The 14,558-nt window shown below is 43.6% G+C and overlaps 2 protein-coding genes across 7 annotated transcripts in view; both read left to right on the forward strand.

Annotated features, from left to right (window-relative positions):
- The window catches only part of MARK1 (microtubule affinity regulating kinase 1), a 57,563-nt gene extending 52,537 nt beyond the window's left edge, over nt 1-5,026 (forward strand). For 4 of the 6 annotated variants that reach the window (XM_064709162.1, XM_064709158.1, XM_064709159.1 and 1 more), the window contains 2 exons: nt 823-867; nt 2,947-5,026. In XM_064709162.1, coding sequence (XP_064565232.1) covers nt 823-867; nt 2,947-3,301 — 400 coding nt within the window. In that variant the 3' untranslated portion in view covers nt 3,302-5,026. The remainder of the gene's footprint in view (nt 1-822; nt 868-2,946) is intronic. The other 2 variants (XM_064709160.1, XM_064709161.1) reach the window with 1 other exon arrangement.
- Nucleotides 5,027-7,656: 2,630 nt separating this feature from the next.
- On the forward strand, nt 7,657-11,269 carry C3H1orf115 (chromosome 3 C1orf115 homolog). The gene is made up of 2 exons (XM_064707036.1): nt 7,657-8,135; nt 10,448-11,269. Exons 1-2 carry the CDS (start codon nt 7,842-7,844, stop codon nt 10,565-10,567), a joined length of 414 nt encoding a protein of 137 aa, XP_064563106.1. The 5' UTR covers nt 7,657-7,841; the 3' UTR covers nt 10,568-11,269.
- Nucleotides 11,270-14,558: the final 3,289 nt, after the last annotated feature.

Raw genomic sequence — 14,558 nt, forward strand, 5'->3', positions numbered from 1 at the left:
AGTATTTTGAATCAATGGTTTATGTCAAATGGTACTTCCCTGGTGTTAGTTACTAAAGTATCAGTGCTTTGAAAGTATTACATTAATCAGGTAATTGAAATTAGGAGTTAAATATTGGTACAGCAGCACTAGGAACATACCTACGTGGCTTACACAATCTGGGAATTTATTTCACGTTGCTTCATACTAAAAAGACGTAATGTACAACAGTTCCTTGCAAAGCACAGCTCTAATGCAACAAGTTAAAGATCCATTTAATCTCAAGTTCTTCGGTAATCTCATGGAAGTCAGTGTAACAGCTGATTTGCTTAAAGTTAAGCAGATGTTGAAGTAACCTTCCTGAACTGGGCTGCAAACATTTGGTCTCTCAAACTCTTAGGCACATCTTATTGTTAATTGCTTGAGTGTGCTTAAGCGTGGGCTTGTCTCAAAGTGCTTTCAGGGATACAAAAGGCCTGGCCCACAAGGGTGCAGAATGGAGCCCCCTGGACCACCTTGACCAACTGTCCTCGGTGCTTGCTGGAGTTACATGTGGCCATTGGTCTGTCTGCTGTAGGTTCAGAACAACATGTTAATTTTGACATCAATTGGGGAAAAAAATTTAAACAATTACATGTCAGAGCCAGAAAAAAACTAAGGTGTCATAAAGGGAAACAAAAATTACAGCTGTGAAAAAATTCTTTTAAATAGTATTAGGCTTAACATTATTATACTGATTCTTTTTTTTCGTCAGTAGCTATTTAACATTGTTCTAGGTGTAGGTTTTCTTAACTTTTATTTTTCACCTTTATCATTGAATCTCAACCTTAACTTTGTTTTGAGGGATCCAAGTGAAGGCGAAGCCAGTGGCAGAACTGACACCTCAAGGTGAGGAGTCACTATTAATACTTCGCTCCTAGGTCTTTCAAATCAAGTGATTTCTTAAAATCTTTTAAATCAGGATGTAAAAGAGAATAGTGATTAAGTATTCTGTATTTCAAAAATGTTTTCTCTTTGGGGGGAGGGGGTCTTGTTGAGGTCCTTTTTCTCCCTCATTTCTGCTTTCTTGCGAAGTATTTAATAAAAAACTTTACGTAAGCGTATTCCTTTGAACAGTTAAACCCCCGTGTAGGAGTTAACCAATCCTTTAGGCACTTAAAATCATTATTTGACTTACAGATATTTAATGTGTTTACTTTTGGTTTCAGTGGACAGTGTAAATACTTTGTGTGTCAGTGTGTATATGTGCATCTATTAAATTTTTATTATAGTTACATACCGTGCTCATTACTAAAGCTGCTGCTTACCATAAGTAAACACCTTATAGTCCCTGAGAAATGAAAGTCGCTTGCTCTAAGAGATAAAGCAAGTGACATTCAGATAGAAGGGTTGGTGACTGCCAAATATTGAATTTCTGTGGCAACCACTGTACACAAATGTATAGATGCTTTGTTAACAATAAAACATTCTTCATATGCTCATTTTCCAGTATATCTGCTATTTTGCCATGTTTCTGCTTTTGGTGTGCTTAAGCACAGTACATACCTCTTTATTTTTCTGCTTTCTAATGAACAGGCATTGTAGTTTGCATTCATTCTAAACTGGTCACTTACAGAAAGTATTGATTTAGTTTTCAAAACAGAAAGCCTTTATTAAAAAAAAAATAAACAGTACTTTCTTACCCAGATAGACTGCAAGTAATGCACAATGCATTTATCTAAGTTAGCCCTTTTCAATTCAGAGTCTCTTAGCTGTCAAATTCTTGGCTATGGAAAGGGAAAAGAGACTGAGTGTTCAAATTAAGTGTAAAGTTGCTTTCAGCTCTTGCTTTCATTCTCTAGCTTTCTCTGCTTTTTGTCATCCTACAGTGTCTGTTTTGGGCTAAAAAGTCATTTGAGATCTTATCCCTGCTCTGTCTCTTAATATCAATGTGGTTCTCTGGGGGTCACACAAAGTTGAATTAAAAATGCTTATTTTGACTCCTCTCTGAATAATGATGACAGTGTGTAGACTTGAAATGAGAGCAGCACCTTTCCCCAGTGATGGATGGGGAGGCCTCAGCATCAGGAGTACCCTGGGGCAAGAGCAGATAACAGCTGACTGTGGAATTACTTTAAAATAATTAGTGCTGGTTCTCAAAATGTTTTCTGCAGTGGAACAAGTAATCTATTTGATAAGGAAGCATCAGACTAAGAGCATTAATTGGAAATTGCTCCCTTGCAATTTTGTCCTTTATCAAATAAGATAGTTTGTCTGTATTTGTAAAATGCACATTGCTGTTTCTTACTTGTAAAAGCTGCTGGCCATGTACTCAAATGGTGACCAACACGCTGTTCACAACCAAATTACAGTCCAAAATCTGCCTCATCAGTTAAAATAAAACATGTTATTATAAGGCCTTTTAACACAGAGAGAGGTCAAAAATCTAAACAAATACAAAAGGGTTTGGGGCGGGGGGAGGCAGAATAGAAGGGAGGGAATTAACTAAAGATTTGTGAATTGCAGGGTGGGATTTCTTCCTCTGCTGCTTTTACTGTATGAGTTCTGCTTCAGGATTGTGTCCCTCAACTTCAGTTTTGTTGGTGTATGGCATGCTCCAGATCATGAAATCAGCAGAACTTCAGTCATGCTTTTACATAGATTCCACTTTCTTTGGAGCAGTATGGAGTAACGTGTGTCTGCTGCAGTTCCCATTGCATATGTTGTCATCAGAACATTGTAGAGCAGGGGTTTCCAAACTTGCTTTGCTGCGTGCCACTACAGTGGCACAGTGCTGTGCTGAGCACACACACGCAGCACGTGGGGCAGGGCTGTTCCAGCAGTGTTCATCCACTCTCTGAATTAGCTTTCCCTGACTCGTGGCATCTCAATGGCAGTTTAGAAACCCCTGTTCAAGAACTGTATTTCTCTTCTCTCTCTCAGCTACACTGCTCTGGTTTTGACTTTGCTCTGTGTCACTTGTTCCAGGAGTGTTTCTGGGGAGCCTAAGGACAGAGAGAAGGAGGATAGCAAAGATTCGAAGCCACGCTCCTTGCGCTTCACGTGGAGTATGAAGACCACAAGTTCTATGGACCCGAACGATATGATGAGAGAGATTCGGAAAGTGTTAGATGCCAATAACTGTGATTATGAACAAAAAGAGAGGTTTTTGCTCTTCTGTGTCCACGGTGATGCACGACAAGACAGCCTTGTTCAGTGGGAGATGGAAGTCTGCAAACTGCCACGATTGTCGCTCAATGGAGTTCGCTTCAAGAGAATATCTGGGACTTCTATTGCATTTAAGAACATTGCATCCAAGATAGCAAACGAGCTTAAGCTGTAAAGAGAACCTAAATTCTTTGGGATCAGGGAAGATTCATACATGATCTACACTTTGAATGTACTGGTTTTGCCTAATGTGATTGGCCTGTGAAACTCCCCATGTAGAAATCGCCCTTATTGCAATAAGGTTATACATAGTTATTCAGAATTGTAAAGTTAAATCCAGTATGACCTATATTAAATAACTGTAGCTAAAGAAGTTATGTTCACATGTACAGGTAAGTATATAGAGCATTCTGTTCATTTTATGTTCATAGAGTTGTATAATAAAAAGATGACTGCTTAAATTCAGATCTTGTATAGTTGTCTAGATTTCTGCACAGAAATGTATGTTTGATGCTTTGAGTTGGAAAAGTTCTTCCCTATCATTTACATTTTTGGTGGGTTTTATAAGTCTTACCTCTACCATGCGTTTTTTAAAAAACTTGTGTCCTGAGTCAAATGCACAAACTAGTTTTCACAACTGTAGCATGACCATTTTTAATTATTTAAATATAGTTCATGAGTTGAACCAAAAGTCGATGAGTAATTGGCTTTTGTTCTACATGAGACTGTTCCTGCTTATCTTTGGCTCTTATCTTTGTTATTGGATAGTGTTCAGTTGAAGAAGAGACAAATATGTTTACAGTGTTGGCACTTACAGTTTAGAAACTTTGTTCTGTCTTTGGCCAGCTTGGAGCTGTGGGAGAACAGAAACCAGGCATAAGTGATTCTGTCTGCAAATTCCAGTGCTTATTCCCATGGCCCATTAACAAATGTAGCACCAAAATAAAGTACCGGAATAATTTTATTTTAATATCTTGGTGTAAAATATCACTTATTTGCTGTCTTCAGAATAATACAAATTCCATTTTATGGAACTCTATTAAGATTGGGACTGTTTAATAGCACAAGATAATCTGAAGTGTTGACCAACTGTGTAAGTTAATAACACCACCTCAGGAATTAGCTTGGCTTTTGGAACATGTGCCCCCAAAGAATACATGGAATTCCACATAATATTTTACAGCTAAACATACATTGTTTATAATGATAAATTGTTGATTTATGCTTTTGTGGTTGTACAGTTTGTTCCCATGTAACCTGTTTGTGTTTAATATTTTACCAGATTTCTTGTATTTATTCCACATCATTATGCCTGTAATGTGCAGCTTTGTAATTAGGCACTTGCCTACAGAAAAGAAAAAAAAACAGCCCCACTTTTTTTTTCCTTCATAATTAATGATTATAAACGATGTAAAACCACTAGTACTGGTACATTTTAATACTTGTTCTTTTGTACTGAATTAACCATAGAGGTTGGTTGTGCAATGTTATTTAATGTCGTAATTACTGTAATATCAACATATGGGCCCCATCTGCACACTCTTGTGAAGAATAGAAAGTTCATTAAGAAATCGTCACTTTAAAAAATAAAAATTAAAAAAAAAAGCTGTGGTAAACTCTGTAACCCTAAGTTAGAAAGCTGTAAGTGTAGTAAATGTGCCATTCTCTAATGGCTTCTTGACCAAGATGGACTTTACATACTGTACTGTGATGTAGCTTTCCTATGTAACAGTTATGTTCGGAAATGGACGTGTATTGTTGCCTTAGAAAAAGGGTGGTGTTTGGAAAGAAAGAACTGTAGCCCCTTTTCTTTTTTTTTCATCTGATGTTCATTGAACCAAATCTGATGCAAGTCATCTTGATTCACTGGTGCACTCTATTAAAACTTACTTGAACAGTTCTCATACTAAAATACTTGTTGTTTGCCCTTTATAAAAGCACGGTCATTACTGCAGGTAGCAAAACAGTTTCAAGGTGCAGAGGCTCCATCTTCAGCATGGTGTGAATTCTGAATTAGCATTGCATAAATTCAGTGGTCCTGCACTGTTCAGAAATTATTGGTGCTTTAGCATTGCTGAGAAATGGATGTCCAGGAGCTTTTACAGGAATTCACCAAAAATTGATCTGGGGAGGAGGAGGTTGTGTGTCTACTCAATTTACCCATACATGTCTTATAAATGTTTGATTATTCTTAAAAATACACAACTGGAATGTAACCGTGATGTTAATATAAGGTCACATGTGAACTTGTTCATGAAACAAAACCCTTTGCCTTTTCAGAAGGTTCAGTGGAAAAAAATATAGGTCATGCTGTGAGACAGTAGATTAAGTACTTAGGAGAGCTTCCCGCTTTGCAGGCGCTGTTTTTCCATGGCTAACTTTGCCCTAGATTTCCACTGGTTTTCTCTGCTCCGTGTAACCAGAGATGTAGCAACCTTCCATAAAAGACACATAGCTTTTCCAGAGGACAGAGCTGACAAATTTTAGTTCAGCTTTCCCATGAAACATGGCACTGCCAATTTAATGTTTTATATTTCAAAGCAGCTTGCAAATGGTGTTCTGTCCAGTGGCTGCCAGCAGTGTGAAAGTGCCCTGATTCCTAAACACTGTGCCCTCTTTTTGCCTTGCTGGAAGACGAGCTGTGACCCACCTCACGCTCTCCATAGCAAATACACCTGCAGCTTCCTCAAGGACACAGTCTGAGTGTAAAAGGTGTAGGTCCACACAAGTGCAGCATTTGGTTTTCCAAATCTGCTGCCTCAGCAGGAGTAAGACAGGAAGATCAAAGAAAGCAGTTCTGAGAAAGGTCTCATGTTTTATTGGCTAGCAGAGTCTTCTTAGTCTGGGATCAGTGAGATGGTGCCTACCCAACCTCAGTGTCTGGTTCTGGGCTGCCTCAACAGCTGCCTTATGCTGGACCTGTTTACTATCAGTTACTCCTTAGGTAAGAGTGGGGATAAGCTGCATTTCAGATCCAAATGTTCCCAGCTTCCATGTGGGAGGGGACTGGTGTGGCGTTTTATCAGCACAGCTTTACCTTTAGAAATACAAAAGTTTTTAAATGCCACATCAAACTTCCCAGCTTGAGGCAAGGATACGGATGCCTCAAATCTTTAGGGACCTCACAATTGTAATTTGTTGGCAGCATCTCTGAGGGGTATTTGAGATGGGTGGAGGGTGAGCAGTGAGGTTACTGCATGGTTCAGCTAGTCAGGATTGGGAGGGTTTTTGCATTTCTTGCTTTGAGGTATATCAACATTTCCAAAACTAGCGCATCTCTTTTCACACAGTCCAGTTTAAAAATATTAAAATGTATATAAATCAGTGAAAATACAATAAACAGTCATTCCTGGTCCACTGAATGAATGGCATTGCTGGGAACCAAGTGGGGTTATTATGCCATATGGTAGTGGATGATGCTAAAACTCCATGAACTGTTTAGACATGAGGTTTTGGTATCTGATGTCATACACCTGAGGGTACCTTGGACCTATTCATCTCAACATGTTATAATTCTCCTGCCACTGTGCAATTGGAGACACTAAATCTCAGCTGAGAGATGTATTCTATGAGGTTTTTGATAGTTGAGTTCTGGAAAGGGAAGCAAGCTTGCGAGGTGCAAACCAAGTCTGTGGGGAAAGGTCTGCCTCTCTTGGGAAAATAGGGAAAAATTATCTACCTCAGAGCTTCTCATTTATTGAGATAGAGCTCTTCTCCTGTAGTGGCAGTCCTGAGACTTAGCTCACAGCTTCCACCCTTCAGGGACACCCCCCCCCCCTGTTCTTTACACAGCTCTTTCTGGAGCTGTGAAGGTGGTGAATCACCATCCTTGGGGCAGGCAAGAATGTGAAGTGCAGGGTTTACTTTCTGAATGTTACACACACGTCTTGGGGAGATGCGGGTTCAAGGCTTTGTTTCTTAGACTTTTCTTACTAAAGGGGAAAGGTTTAGTCTGTCCCCTTGTTGCATCTGCCTGTGCAAACCTTCATATGCATATCAAATCTTGATAAATACACCAACTGGTTTAATAAATTGTATCTATCCTCCCTGTACAATTTTGTGTTTCTTGATGTGCCCTAGCAGAGGAACACCGCTTAGGAGAGGCAGCTGTTACAGCACTCCAGCCGCGGAGGTGGGGCTATCACAGCCTCCCCCAGCATCTGGGCAAAGGCACTGAGAAACTTCATCACTTTCCCCTTCCCCAGGGGCATTCGAACGCAGCCCAGGACGCAGAAGAGGCTGTTCATCCGTGGCTTTAGTAGGAACACTTTAGTAGGAACTGAGGGATCTCCAAGGAGCTTGGCCTTTTTCTCTGACGAGGGAAGAGCGTTACCTGCCTTGGGCCGGGGCCGTGCGTGCGGTGCCACGGAAGGATCTTCCGAGGGTCTCGCCGGCCCTCGCAGAGCCGCGGCCGAAGCAGCCCGGGCGCGGTGCGGGGCTGTGCCGCCCCGGCAGCGCTCGCCTGTCCCCGCTGAGCTGACGGACTCCAATCGCGGGCTCCGCAGCGGCTCCCGGCTCCCCGCGCCGGAGCGGCGGAAGGGCCGGGGTCCGCAACCGGGGCACCACCAGCCCCCGCCTGCCCCGGGCCGGGGCGCCTCTTCCCGCGGCCGGCCCGCCCCGGGGAGGGGGCAGCGGCCGCCTCCGGCCACACCTGTGGCGCAGCGGCGGAGGAAGCGCCCGAGGTCGGCGCAGACGGGTCGGCGGCCGAAGGCACCATGACGGTGGGTGCGCGGCTGGGCGCCAAGGTGAGGGGCAGATTCTCCCGCCACGGGGCCGGCGACGACCAAGTGTCCATCCTGCCCGGCGAGGAGGAGGAGGCGGCGGCGGGGGCCGGGGGCAGCGCGGGGGCCCCGCGGCCGGCGGCGCTGCAGGAGGAGGAGGAGGAGGAGGAGGGCGCTGGGTGCAGGAAGGTGCGCTTCGCCGTCCTGCCCGGCTCCTACGAGCCGCTGCGCCCGCCGCGGGCTCCCGGCAAGCGGCCCTACGGGAAGCGCCTGAAGAAGTACGGAAAGGTGAGGACACAGCGCGCCCTGGACGGCCGGAGCGGGGACCCCGGCACGGGGCCTGCGGTACCGGCAGTTCCACGGGGCTCTCGGAATGCCCCTTGTCCCGCAGGCGGTTCGGAGCCAGCGCTCGGCTCCGGGAGGGGTCAGCGCCTGCTCTGGACCTGCTCGGGAAGGAGCCAGGGCTGCTGGGGCGGGGGGGGGACGGACGCCGACCGTCGCCTGGATCAAAGAGCACAAAATCTGTCTGTTCGGAGTGAAAATGACACTAAGCTGATCCATGTGACGGTGACGGGTGCTGTCTCGCTTGGTTCTGCGTTCCTCGGCGTCATAATTTTAAAACTATTTCTAAAACTTCCAGTTAATTGGCCTGCATTTTTTCCCTTCTACTGAAGTGCCCGAAAGAAACGGTAAAAAGCCCTGCAGGACATTCCTTGGCCAAGGTGACCCTTAGAAATCACTGCTGTGATTTACAGGGAAAAAAAAAAAAAAGCAGTTTGTTCTTCATCTGTAACAACAATTTTGGATCAAAATTGTTCTTTTGCTTTCCCGTGTGGGAAATCACAAGTCCTACAGTCTGGTGGTTTGGTTTTCCTCCCACCGGAAGATGGGTGCCTTTGGTTACAAAACTGCCATGTGGAAGAATTCTATTGTTTTCTGTTGTTCATGTCACTTAAGTACATTTCAGGTATGCCTTGGATGTTCGTAGTAAAAAATAGTTTCTGTGTTATCAGGAGAAACCTGTCTGTTGTCAGGAATCCTTTCCTGCTGCTGACATTACAGATGTCAGCATGAGATATGATTTTCTACTGCATTCTATTAAAAACCCCATTATTTTGGTAAAGATATGCTTGCTATGTCTGACATGCAGAAAATGCCATTAAGCCTGGCAAAGTTACTTTTGAAATTCAGCTTACAGATGTCAACATTGTCAGGAACTGCCTCTCAAATCCTACTGTTTCATAAAGAAATTACCAGAATATTTCATTCTTTCATGATGAATTTGATTCTTTGAGTTTCCAGCGCTGTGTTTTCCAGGTCCCATGGAGTAGGAAGCTGTCTCAAGCTTCCTACAAGCTTCCTACTCAGCTGTAGGCCTGATCTGTGCAGTGCAGTCTTGTGAGAATGGTTGCAGCAGGTCATGACTTTGCTGGTGGTGCTGTTGGTTTTTAATGGTGTTTAGAGCACAGGCCAGTTCTTGGGCACTGTGTATTCCCATTTTGTTGATCAGATGACATTCCCAAAGGGAAGGGTTGCCAGTTTGGCTCTGGCACAAAGAACAACCCAACAAAGAACAGGTGAGGTCTGGGTGAGTGAAGGGCAGGAAGGGGGAAAGAAGACTCCAGCGTGACATAGTGAGGCAGGGGCAGATGTGGGAAGGGAAGGCCCTGCATCTCCTCCTCCAGCCTCAGGATGTGCCCCCAGGCTCCAGACACATTTTATTTTGGCATCTTTACTCCTTTTGAGTAAGTTTCCATGGGAGTAAAACCAGCAAAGTTTAACTTGTTTTTGCATCATGACAGCTGAAGGTTTTTATGTGCTAGAACCTCTGTAATCCAGCTTTAAGAAATCATAAGAATATAATAGATATTGGCTGGATTTCACTCATTTAAAAATACTTACTCAGAGTTGGTTTTTTTCCATGTTATAAGAGGTCATTTTAATCTAGTCCTATGTAACCATAAGGAGTTACTAACAATTAATTCTGATCTTCCTCCAAATCTGACTACATTGTATTAATTCCCCAGTTGAGAGCAGCCACATGAGCAAAAACTATCAAAAATGAAATTAAAATTAGATTAAGGGTTTTGGTTAAATAATCCATGGCAAATTTATCTCTAGTGCAGTATGTAGGTGACTTCCTGAATGTGTACTGATGTGGACCAAAACTTTCTTATTTTGACAAAAAGCAGTGACATTTCCTTAAAAATATTCTCAGTGATTACTGCCCTCTTGTTTACCTCCAGTTTTAGCACATTATGAACTTCTAGGATTGCTAACATAGTTAGAACATGTAATGTAGGAATTACGTACTTCTAGAAACTAGGGTGAATTTAAACTAATTTTATTCTTGAATAGAATCACATGTAAAAGCCTGGCTTCCTGTGGAGGCTGCATCCGTGCAGTTTAACTATACCCTGTGGGTGTGTAGGCCTATGTAAAAATAGATGGTAAAATGTTTTTCCACTCTCCAGCCCTTGTTAGCTATGGGAGAATTTCATTTTCTGGGGCTGTGACACTGGCTGTTGGAATGATTTTATGTGAAGGTATTTTCTTTCACCTTATCTTTTTTTATTCCTTTTTCTCATCTCTCTCCCCAGAATGTCGGGAAGGTTCTGCAGAAGGGTTGTCACTACTTGGTGGTTGGCCTGCAAGGATTAGCAGCAGCCTATTCTGCTCCCTTTGGAGTGTCAGCACACGTGGCATCCTTCGTCCGCTAGCGCAGCTCCCTGTGCCCCACGGGAGAGGACACAGGGCCATTGCTGCCTTCTCAGGATTAAATTTGAGACTTGGATCTGAAAAACCTCTTGGACCAACACCCCTGAGCCCCTGTACCAGGCCCTCTCCAAGACTGAGTGCTCTTCTCTGAAAAAAATTCTGGTGCTTTGTAAAATCAGATCAAGTCAAAGAAGTATAAGGATGAGAAAATAATCTTTGAATAATTGAACTGAAGTTTGTTTTCAGGCTTGAGTTGGTTTTCCAGAGCTTCCTGCTGTGTGGAAGGGAGCCAAGGATGGATGGAAAAGCAAGTAGATGAGGGAGAGAGAAATGAAGGACAACAGAGGATGGCAGAGCTGCTGGAGAGGGGGAGATGAGTTTGAATAGTGAGAGAAATTGTCAGAGCAGTAGAGGGAACAGATAGCAGAGAATTAGGAAAATATAGTCTTTGGTTTTCTGAGATTCTGAGTTTGTTGTGGTTTTTTACCTGAGAGGGTTAAGATTATGAGTGTACTTAAAAATATACTTGGACATAAATGGAATGTGGCCTGAGACACAGAGAGCTTTGCTGCACCATGGTTGTGCATTTCAAACCCTGGACATAACAAGCCTTTAAATAATCATGAGAAAGATGTAAAAATACAGAAAGAAAACAAGGTGTGTATTTGTGATTTTGGGGCATTAAAGGCTCACTGTGATTAACATTTTAAACTTTTCCTCTGCTACTATGAAATCTGCATGTATTTTTTTACTGGGAGTGGAGTTTATATGTGATATACTTGATTCTGGAAGCTGGGCATTTTACACCTAATTCTGTGGTGTTCACCAGGGCAAAAACAAATGTTTGCCAGCTGCATCTGAGAAAAAAAATATACATACAGCATTTGGTATAAGAATGTACAGGTGTGATGTATAAGAATGGGGCCAAATAACCTGGCAGCTCCATCATCATTTCTGCACCTGGAAGCTGTAAGCAGAGGATGTCAATACCAGATAGCTCAGCTCAGTGCTGCAGATGCAGCAGCTTCCATGTCACACCTCCAGGGACATAAACTGTATATTGATGACACAGGAACAAGGTGGTTTATGGGCCTTAAAAATTTTGTGGGTGTTTTTTTTGTTTGTTTCTGTCAGTCTTTTGTGGTGGTCGTAACTGACTTCCCTGCTAGCACTTTCTCTGTGTATTATGTATCTTTCTAGTTTTGATGGTGTTTTTGTAATCAAGGAGTTGACTTAACTGGAAAAAAATGCTGTTCACTTGCTTTCTTTGCCTTTTCAGAACAAAGGAGTTTGTATGTCTTGGCAAACCACACTGTATTTCTTTTAAATGTAGCAAATGAATCAGATGGGGGGGAGAGGGCGGGGTGTTATGCTCTTTTCTAACTGGACTGTAAATAAAAGCCATGAGATCCACGTCTGTTTTTACCTACACTCCTAAGTAAGCTCACAAAAGAGTTTCTCAGCAGCAGCCCAGCCAGCGAGGGGAAGCTGCAGTGTAAACTTCCCCATGTTGCTTTGCCTGTGGCCTTAGGGCCCTGGTGGGACATGATTGTAGCCCAGACCATGTGGAAATGCTCAGGAACAGCAAGGTGTGGAGATGGGGCTGCAGAGGATCTAAGGCTGCAGAAGCTGGGGTAGGAGCAGCCACAAAGGGATTTTGTTCATTGATTTCATACCTTCAGTTGTTTCTCTTGAGCTTTTTTGTGGGGACAGACTATAGTAATCACATATCCTCTGAACAGAGAGACATAGCTGTGCCAGGATTTTCCTGGGAAGCTGTGAGAAGCTGTGGGAAACTTAGAGAAAAGAATTAAAACAATTATTATCTCTCTTTCTGTAACCATTGTTTATAGATACAATTCTCCAGAGTGTGCTATTCATAATTCACCAATAGTGTGAGAGGTTTTTACTTTGAGACCAATCAAGTCTCACCTTAGCAAGCCACATTGCAAAAGGACCTGCTACTTTCATTAAGCTGGCCTTCAGCCTTATGATTCCCCTTCTGAAGAATGGAGTCCTTCATTCCATCTCTGCCTCAACAGCGTCAGGCAGACCTGTCCCTCTTGTCTGCCCCACCAGCATGCCATAGGGCTGTTATAATGCAATAAGAACAGGGCTGTCCTAACACCCACATGCCACACCAGCCTGCAGAGCTTAGGATCAACTTTAGATTTTGTTACACCCCTCCATGTTTTACAGTGCTCTTACAGCATAAATCATTAGACCTTTTTTCAAACTACTTAAGCCATGTAGGAAGAGATTTGTGTCTCCATTTTTCTGTGTGGAGTGAGTGTCCCATCTATTTGTCTCTATGTCCCCTGACTAGTAAGGCTGCTCCCTCATTGCAACACACAGAGTCCAGCCCGTTCAGACTTTCCACAAAGGTAAACATGAACCTTAGCTCCTGAACTGCTCAGCACAGTGGACTTTTGCCTGCTGACATCCAGTCTCTGCTCACCTGGTGGAACTTTAAGGGAATAACCTGGTTGCTATCCATACAGAACCTGAATGACATGTCCATGGTTCTTCTGTGTGAGCCTGAGAAAAGAAAAGCCTCAGGCATATTGGTAAATCAGCTTTGGCTGGCCAATGTTTCTAAAATAGACCAAAAACTAAGAAAGAGGACAAAGAAAGAAAAAGCAAGTGAGTAACCTGTGCTGCTGCAATAAACCAGCTAATGATTCATTTTCCTCCCTTGAACCGATGGTTCTCGTTGAGGTTACCAATCAGTGCTCTTTATCAGTTCTCTTTGAGCAGTAATTCACTCCTCAGCTCCTGAAGGGAATTTGTGAGGCCAAGTCTTGGCCTCAGGGTTTGCTACTCTCTTCATTAGCCCAGCTCACGAAGCAGTGTCTAGAAAATCTGAATCCAGAGGGTGAGGTTCATTTTTCAGCTGGGTGGATGGCAGAGGGCTGTACTCCCTATCAGTCATGGCAGCATCTCTGTTGGGCGTGGTCTGGCTTGGCTATGGTGCAAACCAGTGGAACAGGGCAGGTCCTGCAGCTCTGTGGCTGAATGTTGTCTCAGTGACATGAGAGGTGAGGAAATGTTTCTTGGCCCCCTCAACGTCGGCTGGCAGGTCAGCTGCTCCGCCAGCAAAATAGGCAGCCTCCACCTGAAAGCAGATCTGCCATGCTGAAAGTCTGCATGTGAGATGAAGGAGAGCAAGATGTTGGTGATGGGGAGGAGGCTGGGATTGGCGAGGAACCTGGGTTCCCAGCCCTGGCAGGTGCCAAGCCATGAGGGCAGTGTGGGACTGAATCTTGGCTTTGTCACAGGGGTTGTGTATTCTTGGCAAAGGGGTCCTTGGAGGAGCCACCCCAGCAGGGACAGCTTTCAACCCACAGGTGCACACAGGCTCTCTTACTAAAGCAGGCTTGCCTGCAGCTGAACTCCTGGTGCCTCTGAGGAACAAAATAGATGTTTGACTTGCTCATAAACAATGTGAGATGTGGTCGATATCATGATGAGTACATGGGGAAGATTTGATTTGATGTTTGAGCTGGAGAAAATATGTTCCTCCCTTCAGCCCCTTGCATGAAACCTCTACCCATGGCTTCATTTGCCAGGTTTGTCTCCAGTGGTGTGCTGCTGTCCTATCTGGTTCTCTTCAGATTCCCATACACCTTTCACTGTGCTTTATGAAAAATGGCAGGATAAATAGGTTTGGGAAGGTGAATACATGCAAGAGTGGCAAGAAATACGTAGTGAACTTGTCCATGCTTTTCTCAGCAACAAACTCCACTAACCAGACAGCCTGGCAAGTCACTTTTACTTTAAAATCCTGGCTGTTCCTGGTGACTGCCCAATGAGTCACAGAGCATAAAAAAAAGCATATTTCTGCTGGTTTTGCCAGAGTATTTAATTACTCCTCTGGCTTACTGTAGGCTCTGAGGAAATGGCAGAGGACTCAGGGCTATTGTCCTTTGTCCTGTAACATTTGCAGCAAGGAAGCACTCTTGCACAACATGCTTTGGAAGTGCAGTGACTGAG

The sequence above is a fragment of the Zonotrichia leucophrys genome, chromosome 3 (genome assembly GCF_028769735.1).
Source record: "Zonotrichia leucophrys gambelii isolate GWCS_2022_RI chromosome 3, RI_Zleu_2.0, whole genome shotgun sequence".
NCBI lineage: Eukaryota > Metazoa > Chordata > Aves > Passeriformes > Passerellidae > Zonotrichia > Zonotrichia leucophrys.

Coding starts and splice junctions, on each gene's coding strand:
- C3H1orf115 (XM_064707036.1), top strand. CDS start 7,842: ATGACGGTGGGTGCGCGGCTGGGCGCCAAGGTGAGGGGCAGATTCTCC. Junction 8,136..10,447: donor GCCTGAAGAAGTACGGAAAG/GTGAGGACACAG, acceptor CTCTCTCCCCAG/AATGTCGGGAAGGTTCTGCA.